The 19,260-nt window shown below is 41.2% G+C and overlaps 2 protein-coding genes across 3 annotated transcripts in view; one reads left to right on the forward strand and one right to left on the reverse strand.

Moving 5' to 3' along the window:
- Positions 1–308: 308 nt before the first annotated feature.
- LOC109904283 (L-dopachrome tautomerase-like) lies at positions 309–12,215 on the forward strand. Its single transcript, XM_031795932.1, has 8 exons — positions 309–817; positions 2,104–2,403; positions 2,959–3,059; positions 3,152–3,318; positions 8,726–8,911; positions 9,038–9,179; positions 10,401–10,602; positions 10,746–12,215. The coding sequence occupies exons 1-8, from the start codon at positions 523–525 to the stop codon at positions 10,916–10,918; spliced, it is 1,566 nt and encodes a 521-aa protein (XP_031651792.1). The 5' UTR covers positions 309–522; the 3' UTR covers positions 10,919–12,215.
- Positions 12,216–12,960: 745 nt separating this feature from the next.
- The window catches only part of LOC109867204 (glypican-6), a 113,981-nt gene continuing 107,681 nt past the window's right edge, over positions 12,961–19,260 (reverse strand). Inside the window, exons 9-10 of one of the 2 annotated variants that reach the window (XM_020456218.2) lie at positions 15,330–15,505; positions 12,961–15,041 (exon numbers count right to left, since the gene is read on the reverse strand). In XM_020456218.2, the coding sequence (XP_020311807.1) occupies positions 14,824–15,041; positions 15,330–15,505 (394 nt within the window). In that variant the 3' untranslated portion in view covers positions 12,961–14,823. The remainder of the gene's footprint in view (positions 15,042–15,329; positions 15,506–19,260) is intronic. The other variant, XM_020456225.2, reaches the window with a different exon arrangement.

The raw sequence follows: 19,260 nt of genomic DNA on the forward strand, positions 1-19,260 counted from the left end.
CACTGCACAGACCATTATAGTTAGTAGGTTATCAGACTTGAAGTGATTGGATTTCAATATCTGTTGTTAAATTGTGTGAACATAAAAAAATAATATTCATGGGACTAATATTGTGTTTCACAGTATATGGACCTGTAGATATCATATTCTGTTGACTACCCAACACCCCATGTATTTTGGCCCAAGGCATTTCACTGGTTCACTGGTATGTCCAGCTCATAGTCCTTGTGTGTCAGGTGATTACCACGAGACCATGATCTTAATCCTTTCTGACCATACTTATAGAGGGCACATACATGGGAGGCTTTTCTAACGTTCCTGAGACTTACTGGGTCACAGTGTACTTTCTCACAGACTGTCCCTCGTGAAATTACATTTATGACTGTAGCCAAATGTTGAATATACAACTGAGGAGCGTTACAAATGTGATTCCATACCCTTAGGGGAAAATAATTGAGCACGTAATTGCTGTGTGCTGGTGTACAAACTGGTTTGTGAGTGGCCAGAAGAGGACAAGAGGTGATGAAGATGATCAAGGCGCTGTTGCTAGGTTTGGTTTGTTTTGTGACAAGGCCCGATTCTACGGAGGCTCAGTTTCCTCGAGTCTGCAGCACGGTGGAGGGGATCGTCTCAAAGCAGTGCTGCCCTGCTCTCGGCTCTGATCTTGCTAATGTGTGTGGAACTTTATCTGGACGAGGAAACTGCTCCGACATCAGAGTCAGTACCAAACCCTGGGGCGGACCATATAGGTTGAGAAATGTTGATGATCGAGAAAGGTGGCCTATCAAATTCTTCAATCGGACATGCAGGTGCTTTGGTAAGTCAAATTAAAATGAAGTGTTACATTTAAAGGGGCAATGTGCAGTTGCTACATACATTTTTGGAATTGTAAATTAATGATATGTACCCATTGATTATTGAAGAAAATGACTTATAAATACCTCATAAGCTTAGTTCAACTTGTTGTATCCCATCAGACACCAACATATAAGCTTGTTTTACTCCAATATTTGTAAAGAAAGTTAATATAAACAAACACTACAAAGCCTAAAAACATGGTTAAACTCTGTCTATGAATTTGAGAGTGGTTACATTTCTCCAGCCCCATCCCTCAGTTTTTTATCGAATCAGGGGTTTGTTATTGTTTCAACTGCTGATTGCGCCTTTAAATGTTTTCAGCAAATCAGTGTTCACTATTGAATAATATAGGTTTTTGTTTGGATCACATTAGAACCTAAAACAACAATTGAAAATTGGGCAACTGCACCACTTTTCATCCACATATGAATTATCTTTAGCACCAAACCAGTGTCTACAAATAAAAACGGAATGTTTCTATGATCTGTGGTTAAAGAGATAAGATGAGTAGGTCCTAAAAAATGCTTCTCTGTTGATATAGTACCATTAAAAGTAAGAAAAACGGCTATTTTCAAAACATGCAATGAGTTTCTAGCCAGAGGTAGGGCATTTTCTAGCCAGAGGGAGGGCATTTTCTAGCCAGAGGGAGGGCATTTTCTAGCCAGAGGTAGGGCATTTTCTAGCCAGAGGGAGGGCATTTTCTAGCCAGAGGTAGGGCTCCCGAGTGGCACAGCGGTCTAAGGCACTGCATCTCAGTGTTAGAGGTGTCACTACAGACCCTGGTTCAATTCTAGGCTGCATTACAACCGGCCGTGATTGGGAGTCCCATAGGGTTGTGCACAATTGGCCCAGCGTCGTCCGGGTCAAGGTTTGGCCGGGGTAGTCAATAAGAATTTCTAATTAACTGACATGCTTATTTAAAGGAAGGTTCAATAATACATGTTCTTGCTCCCCATGTCACTATTTTTAAAATGTTGATGAAGTCATTAGGTAGAACCTTTAACATTGTATTTTATTTTATGCAAAACATTGAAATGCACCATATTCACATATGTAGTCATTCGTTTGATGCTAGAGATAATGAATATGAGGTTGAAAAGTTGCGGAGTTGCCCTTTAGGTGGGAATTGGGATAATTAGAAATGGTGATAATTGAACTGTCCCCATAAGTATATGGAACGGTCCACATTTTTGACTGTTCCCGTATACTTGATTTACCTTATCTATATCCCCTTCATGTGTCTAGGTAACTTTGGTGGCTTCGACTGTGGCCAGTGTAAGTTTGGCTGGGCAGGACCAAACTGTGACGTACGTAAAGCCCCGGTGGTGAGGAAGAACATCCACTCTCTGACTCCAGCTGAGCTTCAGGAGTTTCTGGATGTGTTGGACCGGGCCAAGAGCACCACACACCCAGACTATGTCATTGCCACACAGCACTGGCTGGGCCTGCTGGGGCCCAATGGAACCCAGCCCCAGTTTGCCAACATCTCCATCTACGACTTCTTTGTATGGCAGCATTACTATTCTGTCAGAGACACACTTCTAGGTAAAACACCCATTGATTATTTTATAATTTCATACATTTATAGATTAAATAATAATTTCAATATATTTAATTATACAGCAGCGTTGCAGTTCTTGACATAAAACGATGCCTACTACCATACCCTGTTCAAAGGCATTGAAATATTTTGTCTTGCCCATTCACTCTGAATGGCACACACACACAATCCATGTCTCAATTGTCTCAAGTCATAAAAAACATTTTTTTGTACCTGTCTCATCCCCTTCATCTACACTGATTGAAGTGGATTTAACAAGCGACATCAATAAGGGATCATAGCTTGTCTACGTCATGGAAAGAGCAGGTGTTCTTAATGTTTTGTACACTCAGTGTACATTAAATGACATTCAACCTTCAAGCTAATCCCTTCTTGGTTGCAACATAAATAAAAGACAAATGTTATAAATGACTGACTTGCTGTGTTACTGATTTACTAGTTATATGTTTATATAATACACTCCAATCTCCATGTATTGTATAGATAACAGAAGAGAACATTCAGAAGTTGCTCATGAAAAACCTTGTGTTTCTCTGTAGGTCCAGGTCATCCTTTCAAGGCCATTGACTTCTCCCACAAAGGACCAGCCTTCGTCACCTGGCACAGATACCACCTTCTCAGTCTGGAGAGAGACCTGCAGGTAAGAGTGGGTTTGAATGATGACGAGAAAGACGTGAAAAACTGCTTCAAATATGGATGAGAATGAAAGTGAACCTTTCCTCAATTCTGCAGAGACTGACTGGCAATGAGAACTTTGCTGTTCCATACTGGAACTTTGCCACAGGGCAGACTGAGTGTGACGTCTGCACAGACTCTCTCCTGGGGGGGCACAACCCAGACAACCCCTCCCTCATCAGTAACCAGTCCAGGTTCTCCAATTGGGGAGTGGTGTGCGACAGGTGCGTTTTTGGACAGAAACGAGTTAAAAACATTGTGGGCAGGTTACCCGGAAACAGATTAAGGCCTGGATTCAATCAGATCGTGCATTAACCCGTGTTAACCACCATTGTTTTGGCAGGGTTGGAGGTGTAACTGTGGTATGAGCTGACATATCGGTGAGCGGCTGCTCTTGTGTGTCACAAACCACTTCATTATTATCCCTACTGTGTTAGAGGTTCAAACCAGCGCTAGAAAGTGCAGCCATTATCGATATTAGAAATAATGACTCTCAAATATCAAACTATAGATGTGTTACGCTCAGTGTCAATATTAGCATGTAAATCTTGGTGGTGGTGGTGGGGGGGGGGGGGGGGGGGGAATTAAACTATAACGGTGACAAACGGTGCCCACAAACTGTTAGAGCTTACATAAATCTGTCCCGACAGAGGAGCTTTCTTTTCAGCATCATGGAATGAATCTTTATTACCGCTACATCTGGCTATCAGCGTAGCCTCATCTGGCTATCAGCGTAGCCTCATCTGGCTATCAGCGTAGCCTCATCTGGCTATCAGCGTAGCCTCATCTGGCAGCGAAAAGTTCATTCAGCCTCATTTACTGGATTTAAAAAAAACTACGGCTGATATGGCTGACTTGCTTAGATAAATATGGTTTCTAGTGACTCCTTGTGGATTTGTGTAACTCGATAAAAACTGCATTCTCCTTCAATAATTAACTAATGCCGACGTCGGTTTTGACTTTTAAACCATGCACAAACATTAATACATTTATGTTCAGTAGATTCATAATGTCAGCAAGATGTTGAGGTGTTAACTTTACTCTTCTTTAAGTCACCACAGAGAGAGAGAGCGTGCGAGAGATACACGGTTAGCCTACCATTTGAAGTATTTTATTAGGCCTATACCAAACAAAACATCCCTTGCAATATCAACTGGAATTACATGGGTCTATTACTTCCTGGCAAACATGGTTACAGACCCAACAACATTATAGTATCCCCTACTCATTGAGAAAAGCACATGAACTAATTATAATTCACAAAGTAAACAGAACAAAGAAATGCATCATTCCAAAATTGCCTAAAATAATGAATAACAAACTAATGAGATAGACCTACAGTGCATTCGAAAAGTATTCAGACCCCTTGACTTATTCCACATTTTGTTACATTACAGACTTATTCCAAAATTGATTAAATTGTTTTTCAATTTACACACAATACCCCATCATGACAAAGCAACATTTTTATTTTTGCAAATGTATACAAATAAAAAACTTCAATATCACATTCACATAAGTATTCAGACCCTTTATTCAGTACTTTGTTGAAGCACCTTTGGCAGCAATTACAGCCTTGAGACTTCTTGGGTATGACGCTACAAGTTTGGCACACCTGTATTTGGGGAGTTTCTCCCATTCTTCTCTGCAGATCCTCTCAAGCTCTGTCAGGTTGGATTGGGAGCGTCGCTGCACAACAATTTTCAGGTCTCTCCGGAGCTGTTCGATTGGGTTCTAGTCCCGGCTCTGACTGGGCCTCTCAAGGACATTCAGACACTTGTCCCGAAGCCACTCCTGCGTTGTCGTGGCTGTATGCTTAGGGTCGTTGTCCTGTTGGAAGGTGAACCTTCACAGCATTCTGAGGTCCTGAACGCTCTGGAGCAGGTTTTCATCAAGGATCTCTCTGTCCTTTGCTCCGTTCATCTTTCCCTCAATCCTGACTAGTCTCCCAGTCCCTGCCACTAAAAAACATCCCCACAGCATGATGCTGCCACCACCATGCTTCACCGTAGGGATGGTGGAAGTTTTTTTTGGTACCCTTCCCCAGATTTGTGCCTCGACACAATCCTGTCTCGGAGCTCTACGGACAATTCCTTTGATTTCATGGCTTGTTTTTTACTCTGACATACACAACTGCGAGACCTTATATAGACAGATGTGTCTTTCCAAATCATGCCCAACCAATTGAATTTTCCACAGGGAGACTCCAATCAATGTTGTAGAAACATCTCAAGGATGCACTCGAGCTAGATTTCGAGTCTCGTAGTCTCGTGTCTGAATACTTATGTAAATGAAGTATTTTAATTTTTAAATTTGTAAAGAATTTGATAAAATTTCGAAACCTGTTTTCACTTTGTAATTATGGAGTATTGTGTGTAGATTGACGAGGAAATTGTTTTATTGAATACATTTTAGAATAAGTCAGTAATGTAACAAAATGTGGAATAAGGGAAAGGGTCAGAATACTTTCTGAATGCACTGTAAGCAATATAGCAATTGAGATGTAACAAGTATGGCATAAGGGAACGATGTGCAGATAAGAAGCAGTGGTGTGTATTCATGGATTACAAGGGAAGCCAGGCTTCCCCCCAAAAAATCTACCAAAAGTAAAAATGTCTTTTGTCTCTCTGTGTTTCATAATTTTCTTTCAAATCACACGAGGCTGAATGTAATCACACAAGAGAAAGCATCCGAGCGAGCGAAACAGCGGCCCTTTGTTTCTCTAAGTATAGGCCATCTATCGGAAGCTATGTGGTCCAATTGAATTGTTGCCGCCCGTAGCATTGAAGGCTAGGTAAGCCAGCGAGCATCTGGCCTCCCGTCATAAAAAAAGTATACAAGCACCAAAAATAAGTGTCAAGGGAAGCCAGCTTGGATTTGGCGTCACTCCTATCGAATCCTATTTAGGGCATACGTCATTGACTTGAATTGTTGCATCTCATGGTGTTGTTCTCCATTGGCTAGCTAGCCAGCTAGCTAAAAGTACCCCTGGCCTGAAGGGATGGAAGTTCAATATGTAGCTGGATGTAGAAGGCTAATGCTAACTAGCTAACGTTCAGTGGTCTAAGGTACTTAAGTAGAAATACTTTAAAGTACTCACTTTTACTTGTGTCATTTTCTTTACTTTAACTACTTTAACTTTAAGTATGACAATTGGGTACTTTTTCCACCACTGCTAACGTTGCCCATGAATGGAAGTTAAGCTAGCGAGCAAGCATTTTAGCCAGGTAGCCTAGGACAACAAAAAATAAAAACATGTACTGTGTGACAGAGTAATAGACCTTTTCATCAAAATGAAAGAGGGCAGGATGGCATTGGCGTTTCTCTACAAGTAGGGTTAGTCAACATGTTTTTCTACACACACACTCACACACAGAAATCAGAACCATGGACAGCCACATCATATTTAGCATACATTGATTGGACTAAATCAATCAGACTAAGCAGAGGTGATTTTATGATGTTGAAGTTGAAATGGTGCTGAAATAGTGGAGGCAGTCTTAGCAACTTGCGATATTTGTATTTGTATTTATTAAAGATCCCCGTTAGCTGCTGCCAAGGCAAAACTGCTCTTTGTTGGGTCCAGCAACATTAAGGCAGTTATATACAGTTTAAAATATTACATGATATTACATTTCATAACACTTTACCCAATACATTTATGTTTTTCCCTCAGGCCACTACTCCACTATCACATATTTACAATACAACATCCATGTGTACGTGTGTAGAGTGTTTGTCTTATCATGTGTATGTGTCTCTGTGCCTGTGTCTCTTCACAATCCCTGGTAACTCTCTGTGGTTCTAAATCAATAGTTGTTTAGTGGTCTGAAAATGTGGGAAACATTAACTTGCTTGACCATGCTGTAGGCCATGTAACTGTCTCTTACTGTACATGCAATATGCATGATGGACAGAGGTTGCTATCCAGTTTTGTGATAAAACAAAGGTGTGGTTGAATGTATTGTCGTTAGGCCCATATATCATGGTGGCAAGGCACATGAATTGACAGGTTATAGAGAAACGACGCATTTATCTCAACACACAGGGGGGGGGGGGGGGGGGGGGTGATTAGGAGGGGAGGGGGGGGGGGGTGATTAGCATGAGGTTGTGATTAGCATGAGATTAGCATGAGGTTGTAAGCAGCAAGAACATTTCCCAGGAAATAGACATATCTGGGCAGAAAGCTTAAATTATAGTTACTCTAACTGCACAGTAGCTATTACAGTGAGATAATACCGTGCTATTGTTATTATTGCTATTGTTATTGTGAGGAGAGTGCACAGTTATGACCTTGAAAATGTATCAATAAACCAATTAGGCACATTTGGGCAGACTGGATACAACATTTTGAGCTAAATGCAAAGGTTAATTGGATCAGTCTAAAACGTTGCACATACACTGCTGCCATCTAGTGGCCAAAATCTAAATTGCACCAGCATCCCGGAGTCGCTTCTTCACTGTTGACATTGAGACTGGTGTTTTGCATGTACTATTTAATGAAGCTCCCAGTTGAGGACTTGTGAGGCATCAGTTTCTCAAACTAGACACTCTAATGTACTTGTCCTCTTGCTCAGTTGTGCACCGGGGCCTCCCACTCCTCTTTCTATTCTGGTTAGAGCCAGTTTGCGCTGTTCTGTGAAGGGAGTAGTGCACAGCGTTGTACGAGATCTTCAGTTTCTTGGCAATTTCTCGCATGGAATAGCCTTAATTTCTCAGAACAAGAATACACTGACAAGTTTCAGAAGAAAGTTCTTTGTTTCTGGCCATTTTGAGCCTGTAATCGAATCCACAAATGCTGATGCTCCAGATACTCAATGAGTCTAAAGAAGGACAGTTTTATTTCTTCTTTAATCAGAACAACAGTTTTCAGCTGTGCTAACATAATTGCAAAAGGATTTTCTGATGATCAAATAGCCTTTTAAAATGATAAACTTGGATTAGCTAACAAAACATGCCGTTGAAACACAGGAGTGATGGTTGCTAAGAATGGGCCTCTGTACGCCTATGTAGATATTCCATAAAAAAACTGTCAGTTTCCAGCTACAATAGTCATTTACAACATTAACAATGTCTATACTGTATTTCTGATCAATTTGAAGTTATTTTAATGGGCAAAAAATGAGCTTTTCTTTCAAAAACAAGGACATTTCTAAGTGACCCCAAACTTTTGAACGGTAATGTATACATATATTATATATTTTTTAGCTGAACATGTTGAGTCACCACTGGTTAGGCTAACGCATGTTTATATGTTCATTTGGCTGGGGGGATTTATGTCTATGAGTCTAACTTGAAACTGCGGACTGCATGGGATTTGTCAGATTATAGTCGAGTGTGGCTTTGTTGCATCCAATGGCAGTCTCTGCGATAACGCAACGAGACACTTGTGGATTTGACAGATCTAAAGCAGTTCCACCTTCGACACCGCCAAAACAGCGCTATGTCAATCGGATTGAAGCTAGCCCAAAACCAATTAAGACATTTCATTGAAAGTAAAGGACTAGGCTTCATCCATGTCTGGGAAACGATGCCCTGTCTGTACTATACCTGTGCTGTTTATGCTTTCTGGGCTTATGCTGGTTTTGATACTACTGGGTACATGTTGCTTGAATTCCCCCTCCCCCCCAGCCTGGATGAATATAACCGCCTGGTCACTCTCTGTAATGGGACCAGTGAGGGGAGCATTAGGAGAGGTCAGCTGGGTGGCGGGAGGACCGACATGAATCTGCCCACCATGAATGATGTCAGGAGCTGTTTAAACATCAGAGACTTTGACAACGCTCCGTTCTACACTAACTCTACCTTCAGCTTCAGGTGACCTAATCTATTGACACTGACCTGGGACATTATGCATAAGGTATTATCCAATAAAGTAACGTTGAGTAATCTGTGTCGATTGCATTGTTTCTGACTTCCAACTGTAATTTGTTTTCTATACAGGAATTCTCTTGAAGGCTATGACAAGCCAGATGGCGAGGCAGAGCTTGACTCGTCAGTGAACAACCTGCACAACCTGGTCCACTCCTTCCTCAATGGAACCAGTGCTCTGTCTCACTCTGCAGCCAATGACCCCATCTTTCTAGTAATGATCTAGTTTGAACAATTGCTTATGAGTCCATGTATTGCAGTATTGTATTTGACTGTCATGTGGGATAAAGTCAACTATTTTGTAGTTAGCCGTTTTCTGTGCAGAAGATGCTTAAACGTTTGATATCGCCTTATATTAAGTTGTCCCTATTACTCTGTGACTACACAGTAATAGCTGTAGTAACAACATAATAGTTACTATGTAATTACATGATACTAGAGTTATAGGGGTTTAAGTTATTACACAATTAGAACACAGACTTTGTAATTGCACATCCACTTGCTGAAGGATATCCCTCTGATGTTATTAAATATTTTCTTGTTCCACTATGTAACTCGTTTTGCCATTACACGTTTGAAAGTCACCTGTGAATGATCATTTTAATAACTTGAACCAATATATGACCTCGTTATTATACTATACAGTGCCACTACCGTCAAATCCACAGGTAATACCAGCGTAGATACCGTCTTGATGTAATTATGTAAATCGGCTAGGACCTAGTAACAACAATTGTAACAAGGCACACCCTCTCATTAACTGCTGGTTATTTTAAATACATTTCTTTTGTCTGTGTTATTACCTGCTTCTGAGGTTATACCGAATAAAAAGTCATGTAAGAAGGACGTAGTTGAATGGGATACACTTGTAATTATCGTGTAACCAGCCAGGACCAAGCTACTTAATGTGAAGGGAAACCCAGTAGGTAATAATGCCTTTCATTACTCTGTGGTTAGCATGTAACAGCCTCTCATGTCCTAGTCTATTTACATCATCAGATCAAGATGGTATCAACCCCTGAAATTACACTTGAATTTGATGGCAGTGTAGTTACATCTGACAAGGTCATATTTTGGTTGGGCTAATTATTAACATTGTAATTCACTGGGGACTTTCAAATATGTAATTGCAAAACAGTAGTTACATCGTGGAACAATAACATGTGGAATAACATGAATAATTATGCATGTGGGATAACCTTCAGCAAGTGGATGTGGAATTACACCGTCCTTGTTCCAATTGTGTAATACCTGATACCGCTAAACCTTATTACAATGTAAATGCATAGCAATAACTATGTGGTTACTTTACTGTTACTACAGTTATTACTGTGCAGTTACATTGTAATAAAGGACAATTTGATGTAGTGTTGGCAACTTAATTTAAAGTGTTACCAAATGTTTTAAAGTTACATAAGTCTCTATCTCTTTAAAGGTGCTCCATGCTTTCACTGATGCCATTTTTGATGAGTGGATGAGGAAGTCTGTTCCCCCAAACTCCAGTTTCCCCGATGAGATGGCCCCCATTGGTCACAACAGAGATTACAACATGGTGCCATTCTTCCCTCCTGTGACCAATGAAGAGATTTATGTTGCGTCTGACCAGCTGGGATATTCTTATGCCATTGAACTGGATGGTTAGTGATTTCACAGTCGTCTTTGCAATAAAATGAATCGTCATCAACTTTTTCTTATTTTATTATCAGGTCAAAATGAAATAAGAAAGCTCTCATAAAGGTCTTGTTTGCATTAAATCTCTCTTCTTATATCCCTTCCTCAGCTATGGACAGTGGATTTGTGTTTGTGCTGGGGTCCACTCTGGGCGGTGTTTTCCTGGGTCTCCTGGTTCTTCTACTTGTCTTGGTCCTCTACTTGCAGCAGCGCAGGAAGCGTGGCTTTGAACCCCTTATCAATGCACAGTTCACCAACAAAAAGTACACAGAGGAAGCCTAAACAGTATGTACTGTACACTTTGGGTTAATGTCCTTGTTGCTTCTCATGTTGAAATGTATCTCAGTACTAAATTACTCGCGCTCTGTCAAACCAGACATTGTTGATGGGAATTTACAGTACAATGTATTAGTGCTTTGCTTCTTCTTTTACCTACACTACCCTGTTCTTGTTCTGTTTAAAAAATAACAGAGCATACAGTAGGACATTTTGTTTATGTGAAATGATTTAATAATATGATGATGTATCCATTATTACCTAAGATTGACATTAACCAGTTTTTGTCCCTAACTGAAGAATCCATTATAATATATATAAAAAAATATATATTATGCATTTAAATAACATTTAAAAAAATTGCAAAGCTATTATTATCTTTTTAACAAATATTTATTTGCATGAAAGAGTAACAAAACACAGATGCAACCATTTTAATTGCATTAAAAAACTGTAAGGCATATTTGTTTGTACGGTCTTTATGTTAACTATATCATCAACCTTATTGGCTTGAAACTGTTTTCCAACTCCAAGCAAGATATTATCGTGATCATATTTTTTTTGTTACAATAGAATGCATTTGATTGTATGAAATGTTGATGAATAAGGTTTCTGAAACATTAGTTTTTTTACATTACTTTTGCTGATCCATGAACATACAGTACAAGACAAAATATAAGAAAAATATGACCATTAAAAGTGCAATAATACAAAAGAAAATAACTCTGCATCCTGCGAGATCATTATTCATAATAAAGAATCTTATTTTAAGGACACACTGACAAAGAGACAAAAATGTTTGTTCTCCATTATTTTGCACATCATCATCATCTGCCAAGGTGAACACTAATACTGGTTAATCAAGAGGCAACGAAGCAAGCTCACAATTGATATGCTGCAACAAGGCCAATAAGAGATGATAATAAGAGCTGAAGAATATTAATATAATACTGGCTAACTCCCTTGATATGTATGCTTAGCTTAGCTGGCCTTCATGGTTTACTGAGTTGACCGGCCGGCCCTCTGAGAACACCATACTACTTGAGGCTGGTTTTGTTGGCTAGCATTTGAGGGGGGAAATACAGTACGCCCCCTTCAGTAATGCCAATCCTTTCCCAGTCTCTGTAGGTACGCTCTACTGCCTATCCTCACTGGAGCATTCAACCCTGTCCAGACACTCTCTACCTTCTAAGATTCTCATTTCACAGGTGGCTGTGGTCGGCTTTGAGCCTGTCTCTGGCACACAGAACCACTCAGGCGCCAGAGATAAATGAAGGGGGCTTTTTTTGCCTTTGGCATTTTTTTGTCTTCAATGTGCTATGTTTTTACCTACTACAATTTGGCATCTCATCTTGATCCTCATTCGTTCTCTCTTGTTTTTAATAATGAATGAATAACTGGTTTGAATCAATATTATGTGAACGGTAATTTCGACAGATCTACTTGTGAATTATAAAGACATTAGTGGTTATAGTTAAATGCAGATGTTGACATTAGCTCACTTGACATTAAAGTGCATTAACTTTAACTGCACATGTATCTTCCATAAAACGGATTAATGAAAGATCTTGTCAATAAATGTTGGAAATCTTGAAATCTGAGGGCCTCCGTTGAGTTCATAAGAAGTGCTTGCTAGAACTTTTAGAACATGGTGTCTTACTGTATCTAAATTTGCCTTCATAGTGACAGATGGAAGTTAGACATCACATTGCAGGTAGTGAAAACACGAGATGAACATATGCTTATGAAGTTAAGCATGTGTAGTTCAAAACAAGTTCAATTAACATTAAAAACATCTCAATCCTGAGTTATCAGGTAAAGGTTCATATCTGAGGATATAAAAAATATAAGGGGAAAGAATTATGTAAACTTTCAATAACCTCATACCAATAAATGCAGACCAATCGTTTCTAAATGGTTGGACATTCTCTTATTCTCTCCAATTATGGGAAAATCTGACATAGTGGATAACACCATATAACATAACTTAAAGCAATCATTCTGATGAGGTTCTTTGTGGTATGATAACATCTGCACTCAAAACAACAGAATGCAGTAAATGGTAAAAACTTATATTGGACACACTACATGGCCAAAAGTATGTGGACACCTTCTCGTCAAACATCTCATTCCAAAATCATGGGCATTAATATGGAGTTGGTCCCCCCTTTGGTTCCATTCAGCCACAAGAGCATTAAGTGAGGTCGGGCACTGATGGTGGGCAATTAGGCCTGGCTCGCAGTCGGCGTTTATTTGATTTATTTCACCAATTCATCTCAAAGGAGTTCGATAGGGTTGAGGCACGGACCCTGTGCAGGACAGTCAAGTTCTTCCACACCGATCTCGACAAACCATTTCTGTATGAACTTTGCTTTGTGCACGGGGGCATTGACATGCTGAACAGGAAAGGGCCTTCCCCAAACTGTTGCCATAAAGACGGAAGCACAGAATCGCCTAGAATGTCATTGTATGCTGTAGGTTTAAGATTTCTCTTCACTGGAACTAAGGGGCCTAGCCGGAACCATGAAAAACTGCCCCAGACCAATATTTATCCTCCACCAAACTTTACAGTTGGCACTATGTATTTGGGCAGGTAGCGTTCTACTGGCATCTGCCAAACCCAGATTCGTCTGTCGAACTGCCAGATTGTGAAGCGAGATTCATCACTCCAGAGAACGCGTTTCCACTGCTCCAGAGTCCAATGAGGGGCGAGCTTTACACTGCTCCAGCCAACGCTTAGTATTGAGCATGGTGATCTTAGTCTTGTGCGACTAACAGTTCTTGAGCTAATATTGCTTCCAGAGGCAGTTTGGAACTCGGTAGTGAGTGCTGCAACTGTGGACAGATGATTTTTATGCGCTATGCGCTTCAGCAGTCAGCTGTCCCGTTCTCTGTACTTGTGTGGCCTACCACTTCACGGCTGAGCGGTTGTTGCTTCTAGACGTTTCCACTTCACAATCACAGAACTTACAGTTGACAGAGGCAGCTCTAGCAGGGCAGAAATTTGACAAACTGAGCTCTTCAGTAAGGCCATTCTACTGCCAATGTTTGTCTATTGAGATTGCATGGCGGTGTGCTCGATTTTATACACCTGTCAGCGACAGATGTGGCTGAAACAGCCAAATCCACTAATTTGAAGGGATGTCCACATACTTTTGTATATATAGTGTTTGAGTTGTACAATATTTTACTTTACCTGATTAACATTAAACATGTTTCATATGTATCATATGTATGTATTTCTGTCAATGTAGAAAAATATTCAATAATATTTAAAGCAGAAGAACCAAGGACGAAATCAACAATTAATGTGAAAGCCATACTGTATCTATGGTATTTTTCTGTGATTTTGGGGAATTCGGGTTTGTTTTATGAATGAAGAAATGCACTGCTGACCTGTCAACAAGTAAAATACCTGCCAGCTGAGATCACCTTACACCATAGTAGACATGTTCTAGTTCTATCTTCTGATCACCTCTTGGTGCACCCTCTCCACAATCTCACAGTGGTACAACATAATCATCTTCTATAGCATAAAAAAAATAGACCAAAAGTGCAATTACTTTTTCTCATGGAGACCTAATAACATCTGCCTTATGCCAGAAAAAAGTAATTCCTTTGGGCTTCTTGAACAATGTTTGACGGTGGATCAACTGTTTCTATTTTGGAGTGACGGGAGTCATGTGAAGTCCTGCCTAAGGATGGCACCAATGACCAGACACTTTAGGAGGAGGAAGGGGGATCCAGGATGCATGACTGCTGTCTCCAGAGCAGAGAAGACCCCTCTACCTATCCGAGAGGCCAAGGCTGCCTGAATACTGTCTGCTTGACTGTAGCTCCAGTCTGCTTGAGTAGAAAAACACACCGTAGAGAGAGATCCTTCTGTCCACGTTGGGTGAGTTCCCCCAGCATTATCTCCATAGCCTGTGCAGTGCCAGGACTGAGAGGGCCAGGCTGGCCAGCAGGGCTGCTGAGGAGGCAGGGTGTGTGGCTGCTGCTGAATCCTCCACCGGGCCGCTCCCGCTCCGGTCCGCTCCCACCACCGGTGCCTCGGTGCTGGCAAAGTCAAACTCAGTGACGCAGGCCTCCGTGCAGCCGCTGCCACTGCCTGAGCCACTGCCCTCATCACCTGGACAACAGCACAGGAACATAGAGGGCACCGTAAGCAGTCAATAAATATACAGAGGAAGTAACTGACAGAGAGAGGACTATTGGTATAAAATACACTTTCAACGTTGAAGTGATCACATGAATCTAGAAATAATTGCTGCATTTTTTTAACATGAAAAGGTGAAGTATAAAAACAAAATACAAAAAATCCAATACTTGTGCGGTAGGTGTACTGGGAAAAACTGTATAGCTACAGTATTTCTTAACAATGTAATATGTATTAAAAAAAATGTGTGGATTTACTTACTTGAGTCTTGAAAGTAGATATCATTGCCATTGTAGGCATTTTTTAACTTGTTTGTCATCACTCTCAGAGCCATGATCTGCTGGCGAATGAACGTGTCAGGCCTGGTGATGTCCACGCCCACCTCCGGGTTATTCACCTGATTGGTCAATCCGTCTTTCATAACCTCTGGGAAATACCTGCCAGGCAGGACAAAAAGAAAATGACTTCATTTCATATGTACTAAAAAGAGAGTTACCATAGTTACCACTGAAATCCCCTGGAACAGTTTTTTTTTTATAGAAGTCATGTCTTAAGCACACTGAGAGAAACCAATTCATTAGGCAATTAGCAGAACATTTCATGTGTAACATTGGAGCAACTCACTGGGGTGAATGAGAGTAATGCCAGAGCGGTTAATGACACTCGACAGCCTCATTAACCCTTAGCCTACAATTTCCGCAGCCCCGCGGAAGTCAAATTTACATAACACAAAAATCCCCATCAAAATCCATCTGTTTAAGCTAGAGATATTTTTTTTGCATGGGCTGTGTCTCAATACCCCGAAATCAGCCTTCTGCATCTGTGGGGAAAGGTGGCAGAGCTAGAGCTGTGTTTGTCAGTGTAACCATGTGGGCTGAGAGTCGGGTTCAGGGAGTGAGTGTTAAAAATAAACACAACATAATACAAAATAAGAAACACGAACAACGCACAGACAGGAAACAGGAACAGAAACAATAACGCCTGGGGAAGGAACCAAAGGGAGGGACATATAGGGAAAGTAATAAAGGAAGTGATGGACTCCAGGTGAGTCTGATGATGCAGAAAAATTTATCCATGCTTTTGCCACTTCTAGGTTAGACTACTGCAATGCTCTACTTTCCGGCCACCCGGATAAAGCACTAAATAAACTTCAGTTAGTGCTAAACACGGCTGCTAGAATCTTGACTAGAACCAACCAATTTGATCATATTATTCCAGTGCTAGCCTCTCTACACTGGCTTCCTGTTAAGGCAAGGGCTAATTAAGGTTTTACTGCTAGCCTACAAAGCATTACATGGGCTTGCTCCTACCTATCTTTCCGATTTGGTCCTGCCGTACATACCTACACGTACGCTAAGGTCACAAGACGCAGGCCTCCTTACTGTCCCTAGAATTTCTAAGCAAACAGCTGGAGGCAGGGCTTTCTCCTATAGAGCTCCAATGGTCTGCCTACCCATGTGAGAGACGCTGACTTGGTCTCAACCTTTAAGTCTTTATTGACGACTCATCTCTTCAGTAGGTCCTATGATTGAGTGTAGTCTGGCCCAGGAGTGTGAAGGTGAACGGAAAGGCACTGGAGCAAAGAACCGCCCTTGCTGTCTCTGCCTGGCCGGTTCACCTATCTCCACTGGGGTGCTCTGCCTCTAACCCTATTACAGGGGCTGAGTCACTGGCTTACTGGTGCTCTTCCATGCCGTCCCTAGGAGGGGTGCGTCACTTGAGTGGATTGAGTTACTGACGTGATCTTCCTGTCCGGGTTGGCGCCCCCCCCTTGGGTTGTGCCGTGGCGGAGATCTTTGTAGGCTATACTTGGCCTTGTCTCAGGATGGTAAGTTGGTGGTTGAAGATATCCCTCTAGTGGTGTGGGGGCTGTGCTTGGCAAAGTGGGTGGGGTTATATCCTGCCTGTTTGGCCCTGTCCTGGGGTATCGTCGGACGGGGCCACAGTGTCTCCCGACCCCTCCTATCTCAGCCTCCAGTATTTATGCAGCAATAGTTTGTGTCGGGGGGCTAGGGTCAGTCTGTTATATCTGGAGTATTTCTCCTGTCTTATCCGGTGTCCTGTGTGGATGTAAGTAGGCTCTCTCTAATTCTCTCTCTCTCTCTTTCTTTCTTTCTTTCTTTCTTTCTTTCTTTCGTTCTTTCTTTCAGAGGACCTGAGCACTAGGACCATGCCTCAGGACTACCTGGCCTGATTATTATAAATACATTTGATTGATGATGCGCAGGTGCGCGTAACGATGGTGACAGGTGTGCGCCATAACGAGCAGCCTGGTGACCTAAAGGACAGAGAGAGAGCACACTTGACAGGCCATGATACATCCAGAAAAAGGGATCTTCTCGAACAGTTTGGCAATCGGCTTCACAAGACTCGTCTGAAAGTCGGTACAGCCTCTTCTGCTAACTTCTGTCTCTAACGTCTGAACGGTTTGGGCTACACACTAATATGTCCTCTGAAGGTTCCCAGTACCAGTTAAAAAAATAAATGGAAGTACAGTATATTTGGAGATAGTTTAGTGCCTAAAATAAGGGGTTAAATACATGTAAAATACATACAAATAAGTTCCTGATCTTTGTTATATCTCTCAGATACAGTGGGGCAAAAAAGTATTTAGTCAGCCACCAATTGTGCATGTTCTCCCACTTAAAAACATGAGAGAGGCCTGTAATTTTCATCATAGGTACACTTCAACTATGACAGACAAAATGAGAAAAAAAATCCAGAAAATCACATTGTAGGATTTTTTATGGATTTGCGGACCATGTTGTTCCATGTAGTGAAACTGTTATTCAATGTGTTTCTATTGGCGAATAGTAGTAATGCCAAATTCAATGTTTCATCAAATAATTGTTTGATATATATATTTTAATACCTTAAGGGATCTTAAAATTCTGAATCAAAGAGCTAAATGGTCCTTGGTATGACCATCTTAAAACAATTCCATATGTTCGCTTCAAACCCCTCCCCCAGATTAGACAGGGTTTAGCCTCTAGAGGGTTTAAAGTCTGTTCTGGCCTCCCTGCATGCTGTGTCTGTTACATAGAATTCTCCAGAACAGGCCTTGAGCTCTGCACCCGCCAGTTGAATAAGAAAGGACAGAGACAAAGGCTGGACCCTCCATGTACCTCTCTACCATGTTAGTATTGTCCTGCTTTCCTTCTGACAGGCATGAATAGCACAGGTCTGTTAGGGGTCACCAGGGTGAGTAGAGTGAACTCTTGAACTGCACATGTCTCGGAATGTGTTTACACACCACAATATATTTCACCCGGGAAAATGTTACAGAGGTCACTTTCTGTTTTTTTTCTTCACAACTCAGTCGCCACTGCCACCCACAAAGGGCTGTGCTATGTTATATTTAATCTCCAATACTAACTTTGTTTTCGTACATCCACCTATCCGTGCTAGTCTGAAACAGTCTGGCGCACACCAACACACCAAGAAGTAAAATTTTTGTATGAGTCATAGTTGAAATCAGGACCTCTTGGTCATCAAAACAAGAAATGCTAAACGCACAAATAATAGACATTGAGCTGTTTACAAAAATATTTTTTACCAGCGTAAAAATCTATCTGCCAATCTATTATCCTTGGAATACCCACAAGACCTATCACCGGTTATATTGCTCAGTAAGTGGAACTAAACTTGGAATGGAGTCAAACGTGGTTTCCATATGTTTGATGTGTTTAATACCGTTCCATAAATGCCATACCAGCTATTACAATGAGCCCGTCCTCCTATAGCTCCTCCCACCAGCCTCACCTGCCTCGGAATCTTTAGTTAAGTTTCTATCTCAACCTTTGGGTGTTAAACGAGGGCTAACCAGTAGAGGCAGTATGTTTCTACCAGACAACCTGGCATATCAAGAAAGACAGGAAACATACGTTCAGTAGGAAACACACAACAGGAGGCTGCTGAGGGGAGGACGGATCACAATAATGGCTGGAACAGAAAAAATGGAATGGCATCAAACACATGGAAACTGCTCCAGTCATTACCACGAGCCCGTTCTCCCCAATTAAGGTGCCACCAACCTCCGCTGAAACACACACAATCACAATGGTTGAATAAATGCAACCTCTATGTAATTAGCATATACTTAGGAAACAACAAAATATTACATTCAGAATGACTGAATGAGAACCATAAATGAGCTATGCTATTATTATTCAAGTGAAGTCACCCAGCAAGT

This window comes from Oncorhynchus kisutch, linkage group LG2, assembly GCF_002021735.2.
Source record: "Oncorhynchus kisutch isolate 150728-3 linkage group LG2, Okis_V2, whole genome shotgun sequence".
Taxonomy (NCBI): Eukaryota; Metazoa; Chordata; class Actinopteri; order Salmoniformes; family Salmonidae; genus Oncorhynchus; species Oncorhynchus kisutch.

What these genes read in the sequence shown, in the direction of transcription:
- LOC109904283 (XM_031795932.1), top strand. Translation starts at nt 523, where the DNA reads ATGAAGATGATCAAGGCGCTGTTGCTAGGTTTGGTTTGTTTTGTGACA. An exon ending in TCGGACATGCAGGTGCTTTG is followed by an intron (nt 818 to 2,103) that starts GTAAGTCAAATT and finishes TCATGTGTCTAG; the next exon opens with GTAACTTTGGTGGCTTCGAC. An exon ending in TGTCAGAGACACACTTCTAG is followed by an intron (nt 2,404 to 2,958) that starts GTAAAACACCCA and finishes GTTTCTCTGTAG; the next exon opens with GTCCAGGTCATCCTTTCAAG.